At 41.5% G+C, this 24,619-nt stretch overlaps 1 protein-coding gene across 1 annotated transcript in view; it reads left to right on the top strand.

The window, feature by feature from the left end:
* The window catches only part of LOC131663408 (nucleoprotein TPR), a 490,761-nt gene that overhangs the window by 147,616 nt on the left and 318,526 nt on the right, over positions 1 to 24,619 (top strand). Inside the window, exon 8 of the mRNA XM_058933811.1 lies at positions 22,295 to 22,949. Within this exon, the coding sequence (XP_058789794.1) occupies positions 22,295 to 22,949 (655 nt within the window). The remainder of the gene's footprint in view (positions 1 to 22,294; positions 22,950 to 24,619) is intronic.

The following is a 24,619-nucleotide window of genomic DNA, read 5'->3' on the forward strand; positions in this document are numbered from 1 at the left end:
GGGTTCTATGATTAGCCTGCCCAAGGGTTTTTAAGGGTTGTACATGTATACAGGGATAAGGCATATCCAGGTTAAGATGTGTATGTCTATTTGTGATTAAAAAATTAATTTTTCATCAAAAAGGATTTAATTAAACTTGGTGTAACTAGGGTTACGTATATAAGCCTGCAAGGGGTAGATAGGGGTGGCTTTTAACCCTTTTCGGCATACATTTTTCTATTGACTATTCTGGCTTAAAATTTCTTACTCGGGGGTTTTCGGGGTCGCTGAATACGAATCTACAGTCAGAATTTTCATTTTTGAAAATCCAAGATGGCAGATTCAAGATGGTGGATGAAAATCATAGAATTAGCATATTTTTGGTTGGAAATTAGTACTCGGGGGTTTTCGAGGTCGCTGAGTTCGAATATACTACCAAAATTTCGTTTTTTCTAATCCTAGATGGCGAACGCCAGATAGCGAATTCAAAATGGTGGAGGATATTTTTTTGAAGTCAATATTTCGCTCAAAAAATAGTAACTTGAAGGATTTCCAAAACCCCCGAGAATGAGTTTTTTTTATCGAAAAGCAGTTGATTAATCTTGCTCTACCCAGGGTCATGTGGGTGTGCCTGCTTAGGGGTTGGTAGGGGTGGTTTTAAAGGTTTCAGCAGGTATTTGGGGATGAGGCTTATCTAGGTCGAGATTAGTACGCATACTGTGATTGGAAAATGAGTTTTTTTTATCGAAAAGCAGTTAATTATATGGGTGAGCCTGTTTAGGGGTTGGCAGGGGTGGTTTCTACCCGTAAGAGAGCATTTTGTAAATAGAAGCACGATGCTCACAATATTTTTTAGTGTTTTGTCATATTTCCAAGTTTGGTTTAAATTGGTGAGTGGCTCTTTAATATGGTTACTTGTTAGATAGCTTGGGCTGAATGGTGTGGTGCTTTTTAAATTCATAAAATTTGAAATTTTCAAATTTGTGTAACTTCGTGAAAAAAAATGATATCCGAGCATACTCAACGGCATTTGAAAGAAGAAAACTCATACTTTAATTTGATGTATACAGTTTTTTGAAAAAAAATTTCTTTTCTTTGCTACATAACCTCAAATATAGGAAAAAATCGCGTTTTTTGCACTTTAAGGTTAGGATATCTCGAAAACCGGAGCAACCAGAGTAATTTTGACCTCGGATTCGGATTCAGCGCGCAAAAAACCTTCGGAAAACTATACTCGGGTTCTTGGTAAAATTTTTTGTCGGCCTGTGTTATGACTGGAGGGCAAAGGCAGCGGTTAAAACAAAAAAGAAGGGGAGAGCAAGTGGACGGGTGCTTGTAGGAATAAGGAAGGGGATGGCTAAAGGGATTACTATAGATGAATGGTCATGTGGGCTGATAGTCAGGAATTTGAAAGTAGAAGGGGAGAGAAAATTTAGTTTAATAGTAATTTACAACAACAGAGGGATGAAGTTGGCTATAAAGGATATGAGGGAACTGATTGAAACCGAGAGTGAAGAAGAAAGAAGAATTTTGATTATAGGAGACTTTAATGCGAGAATAGGGGTGGCTCAAGAGGAGGGGGACATGAATGAGGTAAGGAAGTCGGAAGATAAAAAACTAAACGAGGAGGGAAAAAAATTGATGACGTTCTCTAAGGAAGCAAACTGTAGAGTAAGGAACGGAAGAACGGAAGGGGACTGGAAGGGTAGGATAACATATGTGGGTGAGGGCAGTGGCTCAGTCCTTGACTTAATAATTGTAAAAGAGGAGGCGGAGGGATCTCTTGTTAAAAAAATAAAGGTGATTGAAAGACTGGAATCAGATCACTTACCACTATACTTTGAATTAGGTTATGAGAGATATGGACAGGAAATATCAGAGGAGGAAAGCAGGGTCAACGATGAGGAAAAAATTCTCAGATGGAAGAACGATAGGAAGGAGGAGTATAGTGAAGAAATGGAAGAGGGGGTGGATGTTACGATGGGAATGAGCACGGCGGAGAAGTGGAGGAAATTAATTGAAAAAATGGAGGCGATAGGTAAAAAACTAGGAATGTGTAAGAATAAGGGGAAGCAACGGAAAAGTGGAAAGGAAATTTACAATAGAATATATGATGGTGAATATAAGTTGCAAAGAAAGATAGTTTGGAAATGTCTAAAAAGGTATTTAGTAGAGAAAGGGGAGACAGAGAAAGGCAGACTAAAGGAGGAAAGAAATAAATTGAAATGGATAATCAAAGAAAAGAAGAGGGAAGTAGCAGAGGACAAATGGAGAGAAGTGGAAATTAGCAGGACGGGGGGGGGGGGGATTTTTGGAAAGCACTGGCAGCATTTAGACCTAGAAGAAGGAGAATGGGGGAGGATATTAAGAAGAGCGAGTGGATTCGACATTTTAAACCCGAGGAAAAATTGGAAGCAGAAGTGATCTATAGAAATGGGGAGAAAGAAATGAAGGGGAAAGAAGCGAGGGATATGTTTGGAGGAGCAGGGAAGGAAGGCGCAAGAGAGAGGGAGGAACCGAAGGACACATTGAACAGGGACATATCTAGGAAAGAGGTAGCTGACACAGTAGGAAAGCTCAAGGACAACAAAGCAGTGGGGGAGGACGGAATCAGTGGGGAATTTTTCAAAAACCTCTCGTAAAAAGGGAAGGACACGCTCTCTGACATTCTCAGTGAATTATGGAGAGAAGGGGAAATCATAGAAGATTGGAAAAAGGCAAGAATATTTCCGATTTATAAGACAGGGGATGAGTCAAGAGCAGAAAACTATAGAGGGGTATCACTATTGGACGTGGGATATAAAAATATGGCGGGAATCATTGATACTCGGTTGAGAGCATGGGTAGAGGAAAACAAAGTTCTGAAAGAGACACAGGCGGGATTTAGGAAAGGGAGGAGCACGAGAGACCACATCTTCGTCCTTAATAGTATAATAGGGAATAAATTAAAGAGGGAGGGGGCCGAGACAAAGATTTTGAAGGGACCGATTGACAAAGGGACGTGTGAATACGCGAGGCAATTTGAAGAGTTGGGACGGAAAAGAAAGGAAGGGAAATAGGGAGGAAGAAAAAGATGGAAGTTGCAGGACAACAGAAGAGTGAAGATACAAGGAAGGAAGATTCAATGGAAGATGAAACTTGAAATACAATATATACAAATTTTTGTAAATTTTTTGTATGTATGGGGATGTATTATATGAAGGGGGTAATGTAAAAAACTTAATGTTATACATTTCTGGAAATAAATATATATATATGTGTGTGTGTGTAAAGTGCGTTTCCGAAATAAAAATTATGTCGATATTATTTTCTATAAAAAAAGTTTCATTTTTACATTTTTTCCAATTTTTTTTTAGCGTTCCAAATAGCTATTTTTGTTTTTGTATTCATTTAATTTTGTTTATAAACGTAGTAAGCAGATTTAGCATCGTATCCATTCTGTTCATCAGTTGAGTCATCATATTTACTAGATATTGTCGTTGTTCTTATTTACTATTGTTTGAAGTGTGACAGGGCCCTGGCCGGGATCGTCGGTCCTGTCTGGCTCTCTCTCTCTTTTTCCCGCGACTCGCTTCTTCGTTGTGGCCATGGCTAGCGTGATAGAAATCGAGAACCATTACCGATACTCGCAACGCTTTATTTCGGGACTAATACCTGTGCCGGGCATCGTCAGTGGAGCCCAATTGGGAGTGAGAACGGTAGCGGCGAGAGGAGAGAGAGGAATAGATGTGTCGCGTGAGACAAGTATGCGAGCGTGAGCGACCCTCGGCGATCCGCTCGAGAGAGTGAAGCCGCCGGCGTTACTTAAGCCGGTACGCGCGTGGTTAGGGAGAGAGTTCGATTCAAGATTGTGATCAGTGGAGATCGTCCGTGACGGCTGAGAGCCCGCGCGCTAGAAAATAGAGCAACCTGATTATATAAATCGCCATGCAGAGATAAGCAGGGACCGAGACGACGCTGGGCAAACTATGATGAGGAAAACTACAGATTGACGCCTAGAGCATCAGGAAGACGTCCATCCTGCCTACCTTTGATCTGCCAGCTGCCTCAACAACGGTCCCCGCCAGCAGCTTTTGTCAGGTCAGGTCGTCTTTCTCTCTTTCCCTCTCTCTCTCTCTCTCTCACTAGTTTTGTATCTAATTAATAATAAGTATAGTCAAAGGTTATTGAGAGTAATTTCTGTGTGCACCTATCATTCCATTTCTGTCAACCTATCACCCATCACGCCAACTTCGTGACGAGGCCCATCGTCACTGTTGCAGTGGAGCGAAAGAGCCTCTCGCACCTTTCCCTTAAATAATATAGTGACACAGCACTCGGGCATGGACACATTGCAGGGGTTGTGAGAATAATCAAATACGATTATTCTCACGAACCCTTAATAAGAATCATTAAATAAGTGCTTTTGTAATGAATAAAAACACTTTTCTTGTACTTATAAATGTGTAGAAATCGAATATTTAAGTTTTAAATGAATTTAATAGTTAGAAATTGATGAGAATTACAAATTTTTAGTGGTTCATAAAATTGTTAATATTAATTAATCATGCGATTCAACTACCAATAAATGTTATAAATAAATAAGTAATTGATGATTTTTTGTAACAAATTTAAATACTTTGCGAGTTAGAGTTTAAATTAAAATGAAATTAAATTCAAATACAATTAAAAACCTTTCATATTTTAAATTTTATTTATAATTTAAATTCTATTATTTAAATTGAAAAATGAAAGATACTAGTGTGTTCTATGAGTTAAAAGCTATTTTTTTATATAAATGAAACTTATAATTTTATTGTAAATCTGGTGATATCAAATAAACAGTTTTTACCTCTAAATAACTATTTATAGAGATTTTTCGCAGATTCCGTATTTATACCATAATATTCGGCATTATGAATTTAGTTTTTGAAAGTGAAATAAAATATCTAGCGTGATTGGTTTTACACTAATAAATAATTAAAGCTTGCGCCAAAATAAAAAATAGCATTAAACAGTCATTTTAGCATGAAATGTTCGCTAATTCTAGGAATAAATGTGGGTTCTCGTGTGATCCAAGGCATGAAATCTACTCTTGCCTTTCCACGCATAGAATGCACTTAATAGTAATGAATAAACTTTTGGCTAATCCTAAATGTATTCTTATTACTTAAAGGAGTACGTGCACTCTTTCCTATCCCTCTTCGTAGATTCAGAGTTCAACTTTTGGGAGTGATATCATCTGAGATAGAAGAAACCTGAAACTATATCCTTCACTAACAATTCTTAATACTTTGGCGGTATCATGCTGGCTGAACTCAGCTTAAGTGCTAAAAGAATTTTGCGAGGTATGTCAGTAGTTAGCGCTGAGACACGAAGTTTTAGTGTTGGCATTCATCAGCCTTCTTGACCACTTACGAATTCGAATTTTCATTTATAAGTTTAATTAATTATGATTTCATTCAAACCAAATTAGATCTAGCATTGTGTTTGTTTATTTTCTGCACTCAAGTACAATTTTTTAGTTTATGGCCTTCTGCATAAATCTTTGAATATTAGTTATCGCTTTCACTCAACACCATATCGTGGAATTTGTTGACCATTTCGGGCGTACTCACTTCTACGGGACGTCCTGAACAAGGTCCATCTTTTGTTGTTGTACGGCCACGTTTAAATTCATTTATCCAGTTATAAAAAGTCTTAAACACAGGGGCAGACTTGCCATGAACTGCGTTTAACTCAACTGTAATTTCTTTTGGTGTAAGGCCTTTTAAATGAAAATGTTTTATCACCGCTTTAAACTCTGTTTTTCCATTTTTCAAATAAACCCATAACTTTTTGTTCAACCAACGCTCACAAAAAAATGACTTAATGAATCGAACTGAAACTTTGTACGATATCTAATTAGTAGTATTGCTTGCCAAAAACATCATAATTTAAGCGTGACAAGCGCCATCTCTTGGATTTTGTAAAGACTTATTGATCCCCCCTCGTACTGTTTCGAAGCTTTTAGCGAAAACGAATTATAGTTTATAACGAGTTTGATGTCAACTCGTTATGTCTCTCTCTCTCTCTCTCTCTTTATGGCGATAATATTAATAATACCATATATTTATAATATCATATCTTTTGAATTATGTTTCTCCTTAGCAGCAGCAGACGACGACTGCGGAGAACAAGGTAAGAGAGAGTGCTGGCAGAGAGACGCGACGTGCGCGTGTAGGCATAACTATATGCGTGCCGGGTGACGAAGGGCCGGCAATTAGCCGATAGCTAGCGAGCCGTGCAGAGGCTTCCGGACGTGCCTATTCTTTGTTAGCTTTTCCTTGTGAATCGCCTCGTAGCAAAAGAGTGATCTTTGACCGTGAGTGGTTTGTGGGGTGCAACTGTGCGTGCGGCACCTCCTCTCCTTCGTGACAAGCTACTATATACATAGGCTAATTCAGCAATCTTGCTGAACCGTAATCGAGAGGCACCGATTAACGTAAGTACCGACCGTTCCTTGAATCTCTCTCTCGCTTTGCCTATCTCGCCGCTCTCTCTGAACCGTCCTGTACACTGACACGTACATAAACTATATATATTTATATACTATTACAACTGTATGGCTTTTCTTTTGGACTGCCTTTTCTTCCTATCGCTTCCCTCGACTTTAACCTGCGTGACCCACGACGCTCTCCGCGGGCCAGTTGGCGATCTGACCTCCCGGGCCGGTCTTGTATAGCAGAACGTAATCCCGCAAAGAGCTGCAATTATTACCAGCTATTACTTGATCTCTGTTTAATTTATATATTGTAGCGGTCTAAATCCCCGATACATTTTGGCGCCGAAACGTTATGGCGCTGGCATGCGCAGCGAAAATCTTACCGAGATAAAAGTTTTGGAAAGCCAAATTCTAGGAAGGACAAGGAATGCGCGTTTGCTCACAGCGTGTTGTTTGTAAACACAAGCCGCGCGGCAAGCTATATGTGCGACGTTCGCTATCAAATACCAAAGTATAAACGACTATAATTTCGTCGCTAGAGAAACGTATATTCACGAAGCTATTGCTTGTATTGAGAATCGAGCATATTTTTGAAATTATCAATATACTCGAAAATCATCTATACAAATAAAGTTACGCGTTGGCATGCCATAGCGCAACTTGCTGTCCTAGCCAATATACAGACTGAAATTTATAATTTCTTTTATATATTCTTTATGTAAACATTGCGTAGGCTATGCCTTAGTACGTTTTATATTATAAATCGAGTTGCGAGCAGCGAGCTATTAGTTAATTCATCCCTACGTTTACTCGTAACGCATAACAAACATTGTATAACATCATGAAATATTTTCTTTTGTTGACAATCTTATAGCTTGCGATATAAATGATCATTACATAACTATTTGAATATCAATTGTATACATAACTTGATAACTTTTATTAATATAACTAATTAATAAATTAAAAATTATCTAAAATATTTTATATTGAATTGATAAGTATACTTTTCACTTTTCGCTTTCATTAAACAAGCCGTTCAATTGTCTCGTAGATAAATTGTCGATATGAGTACATACAAAATGGCTACAAATTGGTCACTAAGTGACTTATCAATTTTTAAAGAAGATATTGATAAGAAACTGTCAAACTGGGTCAGAGACTCACCTAGCTTACAAGTAGATAGAGTATTGACTTAGTTAGAATTAAGAACCGACGGAATGCTGTATGAGCGAGTAAACCGATTATTTCGTAGGTTAAATGGCGACTACTCAGCTTAGGACTTTATAACAATAGATAATTTAGATGAAGAAAATGCAAAAGAAAGACGTGACAACCTTAGTCGTTTATTTTTTATGTCAGAAGCTTTACCAGCGGAAATCCGGAAAGATTTACAAACTGCCTTAAAGGCAGAAGAAGCCCTCAACGCCATGGGGCAGTCGAACTTAGAGGATAATGAACATCTAACTACGAGTTCGCCACATGGCAGAGCCATCGAAGAACCAGAGACCCTAGCGATAACGATAGATGGTTACCAAGACCTCGGCAGTTTAAATTACGGTTCTACAGCAAGTTATACAGCCAAATGAATAACGTGCAAATAGTGATGCCAGATGCTAAGACGCATTTTGTGCCTTACGCCGTATCACACGAACTTCGAAGACTCTGGTACGTAGAAATTGATCCGTTATTGGCACATAAACATTTCCTGATTCATACATCGGCCTTAGAATAGGAGATTGAAAACGTACCAGCGAAAATAGCACACTATGAACGGATAATAACTCAAGAACAAGCCAACTCCGCCAAGATACAACAAGATTTGCACGAAAAAGCCAACTAGGTAATACATCGCATTCTCATATGCCATCCTCACTCAATCCGCAAGCGCCGTTGTTCCATTCGACAACACAGTCCTCCGCAATGCTCTCACGATGACCCTTGCCGTTGTCGCTATCGATGACTACGTCATTCTTGTCTACAATGCATCCTCCTGCATCTTTGCACTGGAAGAATCATATGCCTTCCAATTCTTCTTTGAATTCGACGTCTTCCGGATACTCTCTCAGGACTAAACCTTTAGGAAAAACAGTAAGAGAGTGGAAAATTATGTTCTCCGGAGATGAAGGGCTGAGCATCGAGGAATTTTTGGAGCGAGTTGAAGAAAACCGACTGTTAGATAAAGTGTCAGATGAGGAGCTGTTAAACTCTATGACTCCCTTATTCGAGAAGTCAGCACTCTTTTGGTATTGTACTGTAAGGCCCTCGTGGACTACATTCCGCGAATTCAAAGAGGTCGCTCTCACTACCTATAGTCAATTAAGAAGGAACAGAAAATTATGACGATAGAGACACATTTGCGTACGCAAGGCGCTGATGAGCCCGTAGTCGAATATGCTGTCTCGTTATTCACTATTATGAAAAGGCTCGATCCGCCCTGGAGTATGCAAGACCAAATTAATCTAGTTATAGACAATATGTTGCCTAAGGTCCAAAGAAAACTCAAGCCTTTTAAGGACGACCTCACGGACGTACAGATGCTCCTCAATAAAGCCAGACAGGCCGAAGACGATGAAGAGGGACAGTGGAAGCCACCTCCACATATTGAACATGCCGCTTGGCCTGAAACAGCCTATAAGTCACGCACCAAAAGCACTAAGACTAAGCCTTCTGGTTTGTCCTCTCTAAGCGAGAAAACACAGCCAATTGACGATTCAGAGCTAGAATACGTACTTATGAAGTTCCTCGAGAAGAAAAACTTAGAGTTTAAAGGTTTTAAGATCTCTGTTTTGCCAGAGAAGAAAGGAGGTTCTAGTCAGAAGCCAGAACCATCTCCGAAGGTAAACGCGAGTAGTTCCAAGGGAGACTCACCTCGCAGTAATGGACGAGGACGTGGAGATAGGAGAAATTGGGGACGCTCCGGAGGCAATCGCATTACAGTGGTTACTCCTGTGTCCAACAGAAATCAGGATAAAGAACCTGGCCCTGATGGCAACCAACTCCTCTGCTGGAATTTTAGCTGGCCTGGTTACACTAAGGCTACATGCCTATAGTGCTCTTCCCAACAGAAGAAAAACGAGGAATCAAAAAACGAGAGAGGGAGCAAGTAGACCAGGTCCCTACTGCTTCCCTAGTCACCAGGACCTTTGAGATTAGCGACGTAATGGGAGTAGCGCAGGTGCCGCACAACACGGTGGATGATTCGATGCTAGCCCAAGTCAACCCTTCCGACTTGCAGTCTACCCGCGATGGAGATACCGTTATAAGTACCCTAGTCGATAAGTTTTCCAGGTGGTGGCTGAGTGTCGAAGTCAGCGATTATATTTTTCGAGGACTTTGTGACACCTGAGCATCTCGTACCATCCTCGGCCCCATCGCCATCTCTATCACTGCCGCATTAAACTGGCGCGTGCGACCATATGTGGGCCCTGGGACAAAGGTAGTGGATGGCCACTACGTACCTATTATACGTAGCGTAGAGTTACCTTTTACCTTGGGAGGGTTAATGCGTACAATTGACTCTGATTCTAGCCGAAGTCGACACTGAGTGCACTTTAGGTGCAGACATCAAACGCGCCTTTTCAGCCACGTTAGACCCTAAATCTAACAGGCTGACGTTTGATGGCTGCAAAGAAGGTATGCCTGCAGTTCTCTCCTCTGAGAAAATTGAAGAGGCAATGGCCTTAGCCTCGCTGGGGATTGAAGATTTCACAGATGAGCAGAGAGAAGAAATTGAAAAAGTCATGCAGGAGTTGCTCCCCGATCATTCTTGATTCTTGCGAACAGATAAGTTGTACGAGTTGGATCGCACATGACATAGACCTTAACTGCCCGAGTCCAATTAAACTGTAACGAAAGCTCGTTCGTTATAAATTTTTAAGGTGGGCAAGTGAGGCGCACTCGCTCATAACAATCGAGGCGGGAAGGGGGGGAAAGGTAAAGGAATGAAAGTAATTAAGAAATTATACACACAACAACATTTCGCATTCAAATCAAATCTAATCTAATTAAAATCAAATTGAAATTACAATTAAACTTCAAAATACCGTACATGAACAAACCGCATAATTATCGTATAACCAGCTTTACAAATCTTAACCTAATGAACACAACGGTGTTCCAAACACGTCTTAACACTATAGAACAAAACGGTGTTCTTAACACCTATTATAATAGAGAACAAAGAACAAATAAACTAACTTATCGCACTTACTAATCTAGCTGACATACAGCACGCTTCGCCCGGCAGATGACCACCATGATAACGAACCGACTTAGCCTACTTAAACTAAGTAGAGAAAACCGCCTGGCGAAGGATTGCCTTGATGGTGCTCTACCTGAACAATTTATGACGCTGACCGTAATTAGGGCAGGTAGCCGGTGCGTGCGCGCCTTGCTACCTACGTGACTCTTACGATTACACGCTGTGCCATACCGCTGAAGATAGAGAGAGAGAGAGAGAGAGAGAGAGAGAGAGAGAGAGAGAGAGAGAGAGAGAGAGAGAGAGAGAGAGAGAGAGAGAAATTAGATTACGAGCCTTGACCTTCGATGTAGGAATGAGAAGCCTGGCTGCGCCCTGCGGAGGATGTTGCTGACCGTCGTTTGGCAACTCCTGCCGGCTCCTCCGGGTAGCGTCCCGAGCAGATGCTGGAATAAGGCACTCGTCTTCTTTTCCTCTCGGTTTTTCTCGGCTCCTTGGTGGCGTGTGCGGTGGGTTGACCTTTTGTTCTCAATTGCACTCTGCACCGCTGACCGACTAAGCCGTATTAACTGCTGATCGACTAGCTACCGTCTGTACTTCCGATCGACGGGTAACCTTCTTGTGTCGCTCGTTCGCTTCCGCAATCGACAGCTTCTTCCTCGTTCTTTCTCTCCCCACTTCACCTACTTATTAGGCGGCGCGCGACCAATGAGCTCATTGATCCGCGACGCAAGTCTGCCTAATCCTGCGTAGAGCACGCATGCCTCTAACTCTCTCTCTCTCTTTATAACAGCTCTATATTCTGTCGTCCACTTGACGACTTCGGGCCAGCTCGGTCTCACTCGGCAATTTTCGACAGCTGAAACAAAGAGCATGCATTAGGCGCATTCTTAAATGTGCCTAACGCTGGTCACCGTGCCGTGCTGAGAGAGGGGGAATTGGGGAAAATACCGACGAGAACAAGCGCATCGCTTGCTCTCAACAAACAGATCTTGAATGGTTGATTTGAGAAGACGTTGCCTTAAAGACAGAATTGAGAATACTGCCACTGATCACTTAGTTATTTCACTGGAAACGCTTTTGGAAAATCCACTGGAAAAGCCTCTGAGAATTCCACTGGAAACTCTACTAGTTGGGTAGCAGGCACTAGTAGTTGAGGTGAAATAGAAGGAAGGTCACTGGAGAAGCCTCTGGAAAAACCATTGGAAAAGTCTCTGAAAATTCTCTTAATTTACAGCAGACACTGGTAGTTGAACTTCTATTCCTGATAGAAATTGCAAAGTTTCAGAGAGATCTGAAGATGGTTGAGCTGCTCGATTTAATGAATTGAATAAGTTGGTGCACTGATCTTTATACTCTTGCTCAGAGCACTCAGAGCATTCTCTCGCATTATGTCACATTTGGTGAAAAAGGACAAGATGGTCCATAAGGAGTGGCCCTATGGTGAGTTCTGAGATCAGTTCTGGGTGAATTTGTGACATCAGAAAAGATTTGATTCCAGTTGCTACTTATAATCTAAAATATAAAAAAGGATCATCAACAATCGTGTCGTGAGTTAACAAAAAGCAAGACACGACCTGTCGTTGTTGTACATGGGCGAGATAGGCGACAAGGCTAAACATTTACTATTAATGTTTTTAAAGCCATAACGTCATAACTGTTTACCATGGATTAATAGATTTGAGCAAAGAAAAAGCAAGCCACACGAAAAAAATCCAACAATGAGGGGAAAATCGGAAAATTCAGGCCGAGATCTGAACACTTGCCAAATAATTAATATTTTTAAAATTTGTCAAAAAAGTTTTTTTTTATAATGTCACGGAATAATTTATAATAACTAACAATTAACCATAGCAAATTTTACAATGTTGAAAACAATTTTAAACAGATTTTTCCTTATATCTTCAAAACTAACTGAATTATTGATATTAATGATATAAACGAGTTATTAAACCTTTTAAAGACCTACAACTTTCTTATTTACTTTTTTTCGATAGTAATTATATTTTTTAAGATATTTAAATAATTTTTTTTCAACTTTGTGAATTTTTTAGGTTATAATCTGCAAGTAGTCTCGAGTTACGTAAGATAGAAACTCTATTTGAAATGTCTATATGGTTGTATTTTATATGATCAATTTTGTAATGATAGAAAGAAGGGAAATAGTGATAGATGGAAAATCACTTAATTTTAATTATATTCAGCAACGTTTTGCCATTTGGTGACCTCTTCAGGCTTTATTAATAAAAAAACAACAAATTATTAACAATAGAGTTTGCACAAGTAATTTTAATAGTATATAATTATATGTATATGTGTATAGCTGATTGCTCTCGTAGTCAAATTATTATAGGCTAAAACGAATAGATCGTAGCACAGTAAAGTTACAATAAAATGAGAAATCAAGTATTTCAACCCATATATATACTCTTCATCTATTATCCCTTCCTCATCGATCTTAATAAAGGCTTATAGGTGTGACTAAGATATTGTATATCCTCTTTTCTATTTAACGTGTTTTTATATAAGCCAATGTGTAATATTTCGGATATTCTTCGTTTCTTATAATTCTTTTCATAATTGTGACGTCGGGGTCACTCTCCGGTACGTCTGAGGAAGACGTGTTTCTCAGGTTGCTCTGATTTGGCTTGCGCACAGCGCATAAGCCGGGACGAGCAATATTATTACGAGAGAAAAACTCCTGTCAGGACTGTGATAACAAAGTGTTATCATGAACACACCAAACACTCGCTTAATGTGTTCTTTAAAAGGGTAGAGAATTTCGCCAGACGCTCGCTTAATGAACTTCTTAAAAGGGGGAAGAGGTTCACCAGACACTTGCTTAATGAAACTCTGACTGTTGGAAACGGACAGAAGAGAAAGTGAGAGACAGGAACTAAAAATTTTAACTTACTTTTCTTTTATTTTTCCTTCTTGTTTCTTTATTTTACGGTTGAGTACCACACACATACACTGTAAGATTCGTCCGGTAGTCCCTTGACGATCCGTTGTCGGGTGTTTTGCTTCTGGTGTTATTGGCTTGCTGACTTCTACAATTGTTGTCCTCAGATAACTGGGGTGGAACTCCTCTAATTTTCACGGGGGCCTCCTTTTATGCCCTTTCACACCAGCATCTCACTCTTAAATTTTGATCCTTTTAGGCAGGAGAAACTTGAAATTTTCCTTGCTTAATTGGCTAGAAAATTTAGGGAGTGTCCCAAGCGTAGGTGAAATTCGGGCCCTAATTGGTCGGAGGCGGAGCGTCCGGGAGTGGCCTCATTTAAGCGCTTTGGGCCCTCTTCACATAAATGGCCCTCTATGTACTATTTTGACCTTTCATTATTTGACTAATTTTATTTAAAATTAATTGTGTGTGTGGTACTCAAGGAGGGCACAAGTTGGGCAACAGGCGCCTGTGCTCACCCCATTCGTTTAGTTCTTGGCCCTCAGAAGCTTCTCGGGCGAGCTGATCCTGGGCCCTTCTAAAGGTCGAGGGAGGAGTGGGTTGTCGTTCGAAAACGAGCATAGCCGGGCTATAGCCTGTCGCGCTATGAGTTGCCGAGGACAGTAAACGCAGTGATGGGGCGCGACTCCTTTTTTAGAGGGATCTGGTGGTACGCGCTACTCAAGTCCAGTGTAGAAATGAACTTGGCATCCCTGATCCTTCGCAGGATGTCGTTCATGAAGGTCAATGGATAGGCGTCAGGCTTGGTTACTGCGTTCACCTTCTATTAATTTACGCAGAACCGATACTTGCCATCTGCCTTCTTCACCATCACCACTGGGCTTGACCACCCGCTGGTTGCTGGTTCAATGACGTCGTTGTCCAGCATGGCCTTGACCAGCGCGTGCATCTCATCTCGCACCCTGTCGGAGACCGGATAGTATTTTTGTTTACAGGGTCGAGCGTCTCCGATATTTATCTCATGCTCGACCCCTACAGCACAGCCTAAACTCTCACCTGCGTCTGGAATCAATCCGTCGACGAGGCTAGCCACTTCTTGACGCTGTGCTTCCGTGTCTTCTATCAGGCCCACAGGTGCGAGGTACGACGTACCACTGACACTTGCCACCTCCAACGGCACCGCTACTTTGGCTTTCACCAAGTACAGCTGGTCCGTGTCAGGGTTCAGGTTGGCGCTGAATTCTCTTACAAAATTCGCGCCCACATAGCAATCGTAAGACAGCAGTGGCGTTATGGCGACTTTTACATCCCGAGTGATTTCCCCTACAGTAAAGGGGAAGATCACATGACCCAGTATGGGGCATGGACGACCGTCGGCGAGCTTAGCTTCGCCCCCACGCGTTACATCGAGGTCCAGCCCCATGTCCGATGCCAACCTTAGCCCGAGCTGATACATTACCGTCGATAAGGCTCCGGTATCGTAGAGTGCCCTCAATTTGTAGGCGCCTATGTCTACCTGAAGCCACCATCTGGTCTCATCCTCGGGCGCATAACTACGGGGAGTTTTCTCAGTACCACTCTTCTCTGAGTAGCCGCTACTCGCGTCAACGTGCTCTCACCCGCCACTTCTTGTGATCTAGGCATATCTTCGAAAGCGTCGGCTGGTCTCCTGGAGCTTCCGGGGCCGTCGGTCTCTTCCTCGACCCAGCCGTACTCCCACTCCACCACTTGAGTCCGACCTCCATACCCTTCGAGGATACAGAACGCCTTGTTATCCGGGTTAGGCACCGGCACGGTCATTGTCGCCTCGTACGCCACCTCGCTGCTAGATCCCATAGGACTCATTGGCCTTTTCAGGACCTGCCTGAACCCTGGGGTCGCCGACGAGCCACTGCCTCGTCTGAGCGACTCGCGGCGAGAGGTCACCTCTATTGGGAACGCGGAGGAGACCTCCTGCCTCTGTTTCCCTGCCCGTTTCCCTTGTTGCAATCTGGGCAGTATCTCCTAGTAAAGCCCAGCTTGCCACAGGACGAGCACTTGATAGGTTGGGAGAAATCAATCTTTCTCCGCTAACCCTCTCGCCGCTGGCCAGGAGACCCAGGGGGGTATTACTCCTCCCCTTATCTTGCGGTCGACCCCTTGGCCGCTTGGGAGAGTTGGCTTTCCTCTCCCTAAAGTACCGGTCTATGTCGCGTCGCAGGGTCGCTACCTGTGACGACAGATCTTCAATACGGTCTGTCGCCTGCGTCGCGGAAATCGAAGACCGGTCTTCGGGTTTCCTGGCCTGGCTCTACACCGGTGACTCGGCTTGCAGCTGCTCTGTACCCCGATGTTTGTTCGTCATGATCGCTGTTCGGGCACCTGCCCTGGGCGGTGGTGCCTTCGCTGACACACCCATGTGCTCGGGGTATAATGTGGACGTGGGCTCCAGCCTGGTCCTCACATTGGAGAACGCGTTTCTCCGCAGCTGCATTCGGATGGCGGGTAGAAGATTTGCATAAAGCAAATCTAGTTGTCGCTGCTCAGGCAACGGCGGGCGTAATTGTCAAAGCATGAAGAGGAGGTGGCAGACGTATTCTCTTACCAACTCACCCTTTTCTTGATACCGAGCTTGGGCCTCTTGCAGTAGTCTCTGTTGCCGCAATTCGCTTGACCCAAACCAACGGCGAGCGCCAGCTACAAAGTCGGCATAGCTCCTCCACTTGAGCTTATTGAGCTCGTACCATGTCCTCGCAACGCTTTCGAGGAGTTCTGATATGGAGCACAAAACTTCGCCGTCGGTTAGCCCGGAGCCCCCTCGTAGATCCTCTAGCCTTGATAGGAAGGTGTCCACGCACTCCGAAGCCGTACTCGAATATCGCAGCTTCCATCCTCGGACTATTCTACCCGCATCCCGAGTCATATAGAACCCTGACGCCGCGTTGGTATCGTACCAGGCTGATCCGTTCGGGATCGCCTGTCCTTCATCAATGTTGGCGTCGATCGGTCCTCTCCGCGGCGGCTGCTCCGACCGCAGGGGCTCCTGCCTTTGAGGAGCCTCTCGAGGCTCACCAGGGGTCGGTCTGGTAGGTTCCGGGGTACTTCCTGGTACCCTCGGGTCGTAGTGGCACGTGTACGTGGACTGAAAGTCCACGGTTCTCCTGGGCCGCTCCTGTACGACACTTTGTCGATTTGTGGGGTCCGTGCTCCTCAACTGCTGGACCTCCACCTGCAGGGCGGTCACCTGGTCGCTCCACCGCGCGCATACTTGATCGTGCCTCTCCAGTATCTCAAGTATGCGGTTGATCCCGACACGGTTGCCCTCGATTTCTTCGTTTAACTGCTCGGTCACGCACCGTTCCTCCTCGTCTTCCTGAGGGTGCAGCTCTTCGTTCTCGAAACGGCAAGCTCTTCGCCTATCCGGCGATCCGGTGGAACCCTCACGTCCACTGCTAACCCCTTCCGGGGGCCCACTGGCTATGCCGATCCCAGACTCCTCGACGGGCTCTCGCTCTCCACTACCGCTCCGACTATCCTCATCGAGGTTGTCGAAGACCGCGAGAGTCCGCGTCAGGTTCGCCTCCACCGTCTCATCGCTGTATAACAGCATGAGTGGATGGGCGACGAGATCCTCGGCATCAGCTGCCTCGAGCTCTTGGCGTCTGGTCTCGAGCCATCTCTCTCGGCTTCTTCTCCTACGTTGCGCCGCATCCCTGTCCAACGCGGCTCCTTGGAAGTCTTGGTCGATGTACTTGCCCAATAGCCAATATGCCAGCCGGACCGCTTGCATCAGCTTGGGACCATCTGTGCGCAACTCCAGTTGCGTCAGGTACCTGTCAAGCTGTGTAGAAGGCAGTTCCGATGCCCATCGGGTTATCGCATCGGCGGTATCGTCCATACCGCCTACAACGGGCGTAGGTGACGGTTGAGGTTACTTTACCTATTCAACCACTACCGCCTCCTATCGCCCAAGGCGTGAGCGGGGTGTTGCAGCTTTTACTGGCAACTACTTTAATACGCCTTAAATTACAAGGCAGCAACCCACGAGGCTCGTGGGCGTGTGCAGGTGCCGCGTAAACAAAGGAAGTAAGAACTTCCACTCGCAATTACCTGCCTATAGGTGGAGACTAACTGTTTGCTAGCTCCACCGGGTTAGTTAAATTAACTCCGCACACACCCGAACTGCGTGCTCTGCACTTATTGTCGCTCTGTGACTAACACCCACCTGAAATTACTCTAAGGTGTGGATAACCACTGAAAAAACCAATTTTGTCACCTCTTTTTTTCTTTAGAGTGACACAGGATGTCTCTTCGACCCCTGGTGTTAGTATGCTCTCGGCTTACAAAAACAATAGCTAATAGATCGGAGAGGCGTCTTTTCCCCACTGCAGAGCACGTGCCGAACGAGCCACGTGTTCTTTACCCCCTCACATCTTAACACGCATGCGCGCAAACGTCTCTCTCTTCCGTGCGTCACTCACTCTTTACGTGCAAACCAAATCCCCTTGTGTGAGTCCTAAAAACTGTTGGGCGCCACGTAACAGGCTACCGTTTAGTCGCAAATCCCGGGTAATTGTAGTTACGAATACGGCCAAACGGTGCTCTGTTAGCTGTATGCTTCAAGCACACTTACTCACCTCGCTCCGGTGTACGCATGCGCCGAGTTCTCTCAGCGATCCAACTTGGGTGTGCGAACTCTCCACAAGGGGCGCTGGCGCACTAGCTTATCAGTGCTCCGTCGGCCACTGCGGACACCTCGGTTGACGAACAGCTCCTATGCTTTCGCGATCCGTGTTGGATTACCGGCGCGTTCGAATCAAATGTAAACAATAACACCGACACCGGACAAGGTGAGACGAAATAATAAGATCGTCTCTTATTGATCTTCAACCACTTTATTTGACGAAATTAACCTGTACAAGGACGATTTGCCGAGAGTCTGAACGCACGCTGTATCGACACAATAATTTGAATGGGGAGAGAGAGTAGATTTCGCGGACACCGCGGACTATTCGCACGCACGCTGCCTAAAACTCACCGCGCACGCTCCGCGGGATCGCACGCAAAACGTTATACAAAGTGCAGCGCACTTACCGCTGAATCGATGAGGATACGGTAGCCAACCGTATCCGACTATACTAAAAGGATGAACTGCCTCTGCAACTGCCTCTCGTCGCCGAAGTTACGTTGCTGTGGATGCTGCCGAGATTGAGCTCGCTGCTGCCGAGGCCGCACATGTTGCACAGTGTGCGCACTCGTCTCACCACTCTCCAATTATCCACTCAATCACCCTGTCTATCACTCGGAAGGCAAAACACGTTGTCGCTTCAAACGTAAAAAGCTGCGATGTCGCCGGACTGAAGGACAGTCATACTGGCTCGCTACCTCTCCCCTCCCGGTCATTGCCTCTAACGCGCCCTCTCTCTCTCTCTCTAACCCAAGCCGATCACGGCTATTACACTTAGCCACGCTCGACAGTCTACGCGAGTCCTAACGATTTTCGGCAATCGTTGCAAATAAAACTAAAGGACAGAACAAAAGTTAAGAATTACATTTATCTAAAAACAATCAGGATTGTCAAAAAGGATTAAAAAGCTTTGAGAAATGCTGAAAAAATCAGAGTTAATTACAATAAATATAATTAATAACTTTCGTTCAAGCCATTCTTAAATTGTCTAACGCAAAGTTGAGCGCATCCAACAATTATACATACAAAACTCGCAAAGAAAATAAGCCAATAAATACGGGAAGATAATGAATTATTCCCATATTTATATTTAGGTATGAAATTAAAACTTATCCGAGCAAAAAAAAACATTAATTAAAATAGTCCTTATTGATTACTCGAATGTTACTTACAATAGATAAATTTCGCAATTTTTTTAAGAGACTTGCAAGCAAATGCGCTTCCTTTAATTTAAAAGAAATTAGTAATAATGAGAATAAATTATTTAAAATAAAATAATAGTACTGTTGGCAGGATGCACATGTGCGCTGCAGATCTCTACTTTCTAAAGATACGCGCAATCTGGCTACTCCGGATGACGTGATCGTAAAAGTGCTCTGATTGTCTCCAGCATCCGAAAATTGCCAGATGCGCGAGCCGTAAACTGCCGTTCACAGGAAAAATTGTCTTTATTCAGCTGTACGCAGTTTTTCATCTTAATTTACGAGCTAAGTGTGTGGTCGGTATTTTTTTGTTTTATTCTTTTTTTTTGAGCCGCCGTTACATAATCCAATATCTTAATTTTTTTCCAGTCAAATTCGTGTGAGAACGTTCTTCTATGTTGTAACGGTTTTTGATTTCTTCGGAAGTAAATCGCCGTCCGTTAACAAAATATCTATGTCAACGCCGTTTTCCTCTTTTGGCTAGCTCTGTGCTGGACGCGCAGCCTGAAAACGAGCGCGAAAGCACGGAACAATACGAAAGAGCGGTGGTTGTAGGTTCTTAGAAAACGTTGCGAGGGAGAAGGGAACGTAGAGAAAATTCGGTGCTATCGAATGAATTTGCCGACTTACTCAGTATATTCACAGCGGATTTTATTCGTTACTTATTTACACGTTAGCGCATATTCCATATTAACCGAGAGATTCGCAGCGCACAGCCTAATTATACCTACGCGTGAGAGAGAGAGACAGACAATAAGATTACGAATGGCACGCAGCCGACGCAGTTTATATACGCTCGCTTCCCGGAACTCTCGCATGCAATATTGTTACAACGGAAGAAACTTACGCGGGCGAACGCTGCTGCAGACAGCTACGCCTTGGGTTTCGAACTTAAATACTCCATCGACGTCGCCCAGAGTCACCGAGGGTGAGTGTTCTGTCGACCTGTCCTTATGGGTGGTGGGCGACGTATCGAGGCCCTCGGGTCGTACGGTGATCTTGAATCGGCTCCCGTTGATCCTCGCTCGTAGTTGATCTCTCCATGCACTGACAATATTCGTTTCGCACCGTTTTCGTTGGTCACCGCACAGAACCGATTCTCCTGTATTCAATTTTTCCACACCGAGAAAACAAAAGGACTTCGAGCGTGCCTTGTCCGCTTGCCGGTCTCACGTGTACTCTCTCGAGCCCGCGTGTCGTAGCTATCTCTCTCTCTCTTTCTCGCTGCGCGGGTCTTTTGCGCATGGCGCGCTATTTCAAATCTCGCTCATCTACCTCTTAACGAGCCTGCTCGTTACAATGTGTAACTACTACTGTATTTGAATCAATGTTTTTTTTTTGTGTTCGTTTAGTCTAATTTTTAAGGAACGTTTACTTTCAACTATATAACCACTGAACATTGTTTGCAGTTAAAACTGTAGACAATACCAGTGACTGGTTTAGGAAAACAACACAATCTGACAGAATTTTGACTTTTAACTCAGAACATACAATTCATCAAAAAGTTAATATGGTTTCAAATTTAGTTGACTGAGTGTTTTTACTTGCTGACCAAAAATTTCATTCCAACAATTTGTAAATAATAACTAATATTCTGAAAAAGAATAATTATCCACCTTTATTTATCAAAAAACATATACAAAAACGTATCAATAAATACCAAAAAGGGAATAATAATTCTAAAAAATCAGAAAATCAACAATTATCTACAGTCGCTATTCCTAATAATTGCAACATCTTCAAAAAATGTTTATCTGTGTTAAAAAAACATAACATTATGCCTATCCCTTTTTTACAAAAAACATTACAAGAGTTTATCCGATTAGGAAAAAATAAATCTGATTTATTAGACAACACTGGTATTGTCTACAGTTTTAACTGCAACAACGTTCAGCGGTCTATATAGGTGAAAGTAAACGTTCCGTAAAAATTAGATTAAACGAACACAAAAGAAACATTGATTCAGATACAGTAGTAGCTACACATAGAAGAACGTTCTCACACGAATTTGACTGGAAAAAAGCTAAGATATTGGATTATGAAAAGAATTATAAGAAACGAAGAATATCCGAAATATTACACATTGGCTTATATAAAAACACGTTAAATAGAAAAGAGGATATACAATATCTTAGTCACACCTATAAGCCTTTATTAAGATCGATGAGGAAGGGATAATAGATGAAGAGTATATATATGGGTTGAAATACTTGATTTCTCACTTTATTCTAACTTGACTGTGCTACGATCTATTCGTTTTAGCCTATAATAATTTGACTACGAGAGAAATCAGGTATACACATATACATATAATTATATACTATTAAAATTACTTGTGCAAACTCTATTGTTAATAATTTGTTGTTTTTATATTAATAAAGCCTGAAGAGGTCAGCAAATGTGCTGACAAAACGTTGCTGAATATAATTAAAGTTCAGTGATTTTCCAATCTATCACTATTTCCCTTCTTTCCATCATTACAAAATTGATCATTTCAAAAATCATAAGGGAATCAAGACAGTATGTTACGTTTAGGTTGTATTTCATGTTAACTGTTAATAATTTTTGCATTTTTAAAATTGAGACCGTATAGAATACTTGGACTGCAATCCTTGAGATACTTTGGCCAATAACTCATTAATTATTCGGACACTTGCGAAAACTATCACTGAATGCCTGTTTTTCAAGTAGCTATATGTGCTTACGTGTATGTTGATAACTTCAAGCACAAAAAAAATTTAATTATCGAAAATATTATTTAAAATGTTATAATTATCCCACTATTATATGTTATTTGTGAATACTAATTTTCTCATCTATTAATAAATTTCACATTTATTCTATTTTACAAATAAATATATTTGATATATTATTACAGAACGTTTAGATCAAGCAGTAGAACAGTTAGCTCCAACCGCTGCAATTGCTAATAGGATTCTCAAAAAAGGCCTAAGTTTAACACAAATTTATACACAATTCGTTGAAGTTAGTAATGAATTAAGTTCTGAAAGAAGAAACAATGAAAAAATTAAATCGCAAATGGACATTATATTGAATGAATTAGAGGAAAAAGCACCTATATTGCAGCAACAAAGGGAAGATTATGAACTCGCAATAGCTAATGTTACTACCCTTACACTGAGAATTGATGAGTTATTAATTGAAAATAGCCGTTTACAAGAAAATACTAACGAAGCCAATAGATTAGTTAGTCACTTTACCAAAGAAAATCAAAAATTAAAATCCGAATTGGCTGATCTTGCTAAACAAGTATGTTATTTGTTAAAAGAAGTAGAAGAAAAGCGTATTGGTGAAACCATTCCTATGAGTGAAGCAAATTCCGTGGAGAGCAATAATCTAGCATCATCTCAAATAATAAGTAGAAAACTGGTGACATTTAGAGACATTGAAAGTCTCCAAGAAAATAATCAGAAGTTGTTATCAATTGTACGAATATTATCTTCCAGACAAGAAGAAATTGAAAAAGCCACTGATGAAATTAATTCTGGCGTAATGAAAGAAAAACTCGAAAGGTAAATTATTGTCATATTATTGTCATTAAGTAATACTGCAGCAATATTATTGGTATCTATTTACAGTAAAAATATATGCTTATACGAAAGTTTACTCTCTGGTCGTTTGTCCTTCGGTCCTCTCCTTTGATCTTGAAACAGTTACCAGCTCCACTTTTGGCCATAAAATAGCTGTCCTTTCCGCATCTGACTATAAAACAGTTGCCCTGTGGTAATATGTTCTTAAAACCGGAGCTCGTATATCGATTCAATAACTTGCTCTCTCTCTCTCTCTCTCTCTACATATATATATATATATATATATATATATATATATATATATATATATGCTAGTCTACCCTTCGGTAGGCTAGCTCTCCTGTCGTCTGTCTTATAAACGATTGTCCTCTACTCACTTGATGGACATGTTTAACGAAATAATAGATACTTTTAAGGGAAAAAGTCTTCCGAGATAAAAATGCTGCGATTTAATTTAAACGAAAACAGTTGAAAAAATGAATATACGTACAACATAGAATAAACAAAATCAACATTATTGAACGAAATAAAACTCGCAAAAAGAAAGAACAAAATCAAAATAATAATACTATTTACAAAGGTCACTTCATATTTCACACATTGTTCAAAGTGGCATCCTCCTTCTCGCATACACAACTTAGCTATAAGCCTTATTTGACGTATGGCTTTATGTATAACCTAAGGTTCTAGGTGATGAACATGATCATATATTCGAACAAATTGGCTATTATTCTACGCTGTTATGATATACCACTTTTACGCTTTTTGATACTTTCTTTTACGCTCCCCACAAGCAGTAATCTCAGGGATTAAAGTCAGGTGATCGCACTTGGCATGTTATTAGTTCGTCATGCCTAAGCCAAATATCGCCATATACCTTGACAAATTAAAACGATTAATCTCCAGGCGGCCGGTATTTGTGAATCGTTCACAATCATACTTTATACAAAATTTATTGATTGTAAAGTTTCAAAAAGATCAAGTGGTAAGTGACTAATTTCAGGTGATCCCAAAAGGTGTCATACCGACCGCAGGGGTTTTGGCAAATTGTCGAAATTTTTTGTTGTTGTAATTTTGGGTATTACACGATTAGGAGGTTATTATGAACAGAAATAGATTATATTTTATTAAAAAAATGCTTAATTGCACTACGGGATGTAGCAACCTCTTTTTTTACATCCTGTTTTGCAGATTTTGAAAGATCAAAGTATCTTCAATGTGGTTCCAAATTTTTTCTGCAATCAACTTGACAAGAAAAACTACTCAAAAATTCAAACTTCAAAAAAAGAATAAAATTGATACCGTCTTTATCACTTTTTATTCCATAACGATACATTCCATGTAGATTTAATCAGTAGAAAAATTAATGTTTATGATTGAAAACTATGTGTTATAAAGTTTCAATCTTAAAAGCACCATTTTGAAAATAAAAAATCAACATTTTTTTAAATTAACTAAATTTTTATTAAAATCAAGCTATCAAGTCGATTTTTTTAAATATGCGGAATTTAATCAGCTTTAATTTTTTTAGTCCGGATTTTTAATATCTTAAAAAATTATGAACAAATTTGAAAAAACCGACTTATTTAAAAATGTTAGTCATTTTTTCAAAATAAACCTCTCAAAAAATCATCCTTAAATGAGAAGAGTTT

This window comes from Phymastichus coffea, unplaced genomic scaffold (assembly GCF_024137745.1).
Source record: "Phymastichus coffea isolate CEN01 unplaced genomic scaffold, Cenicafe_Pcof_1.1 PCOF00035, whole genome shotgun sequence".
In the NCBI taxonomy this organism is placed as follows: Eukaryota; Metazoa; Arthropoda; class Insecta; order Hymenoptera; family Eulophidae; genus Phymastichus; species Phymastichus coffea.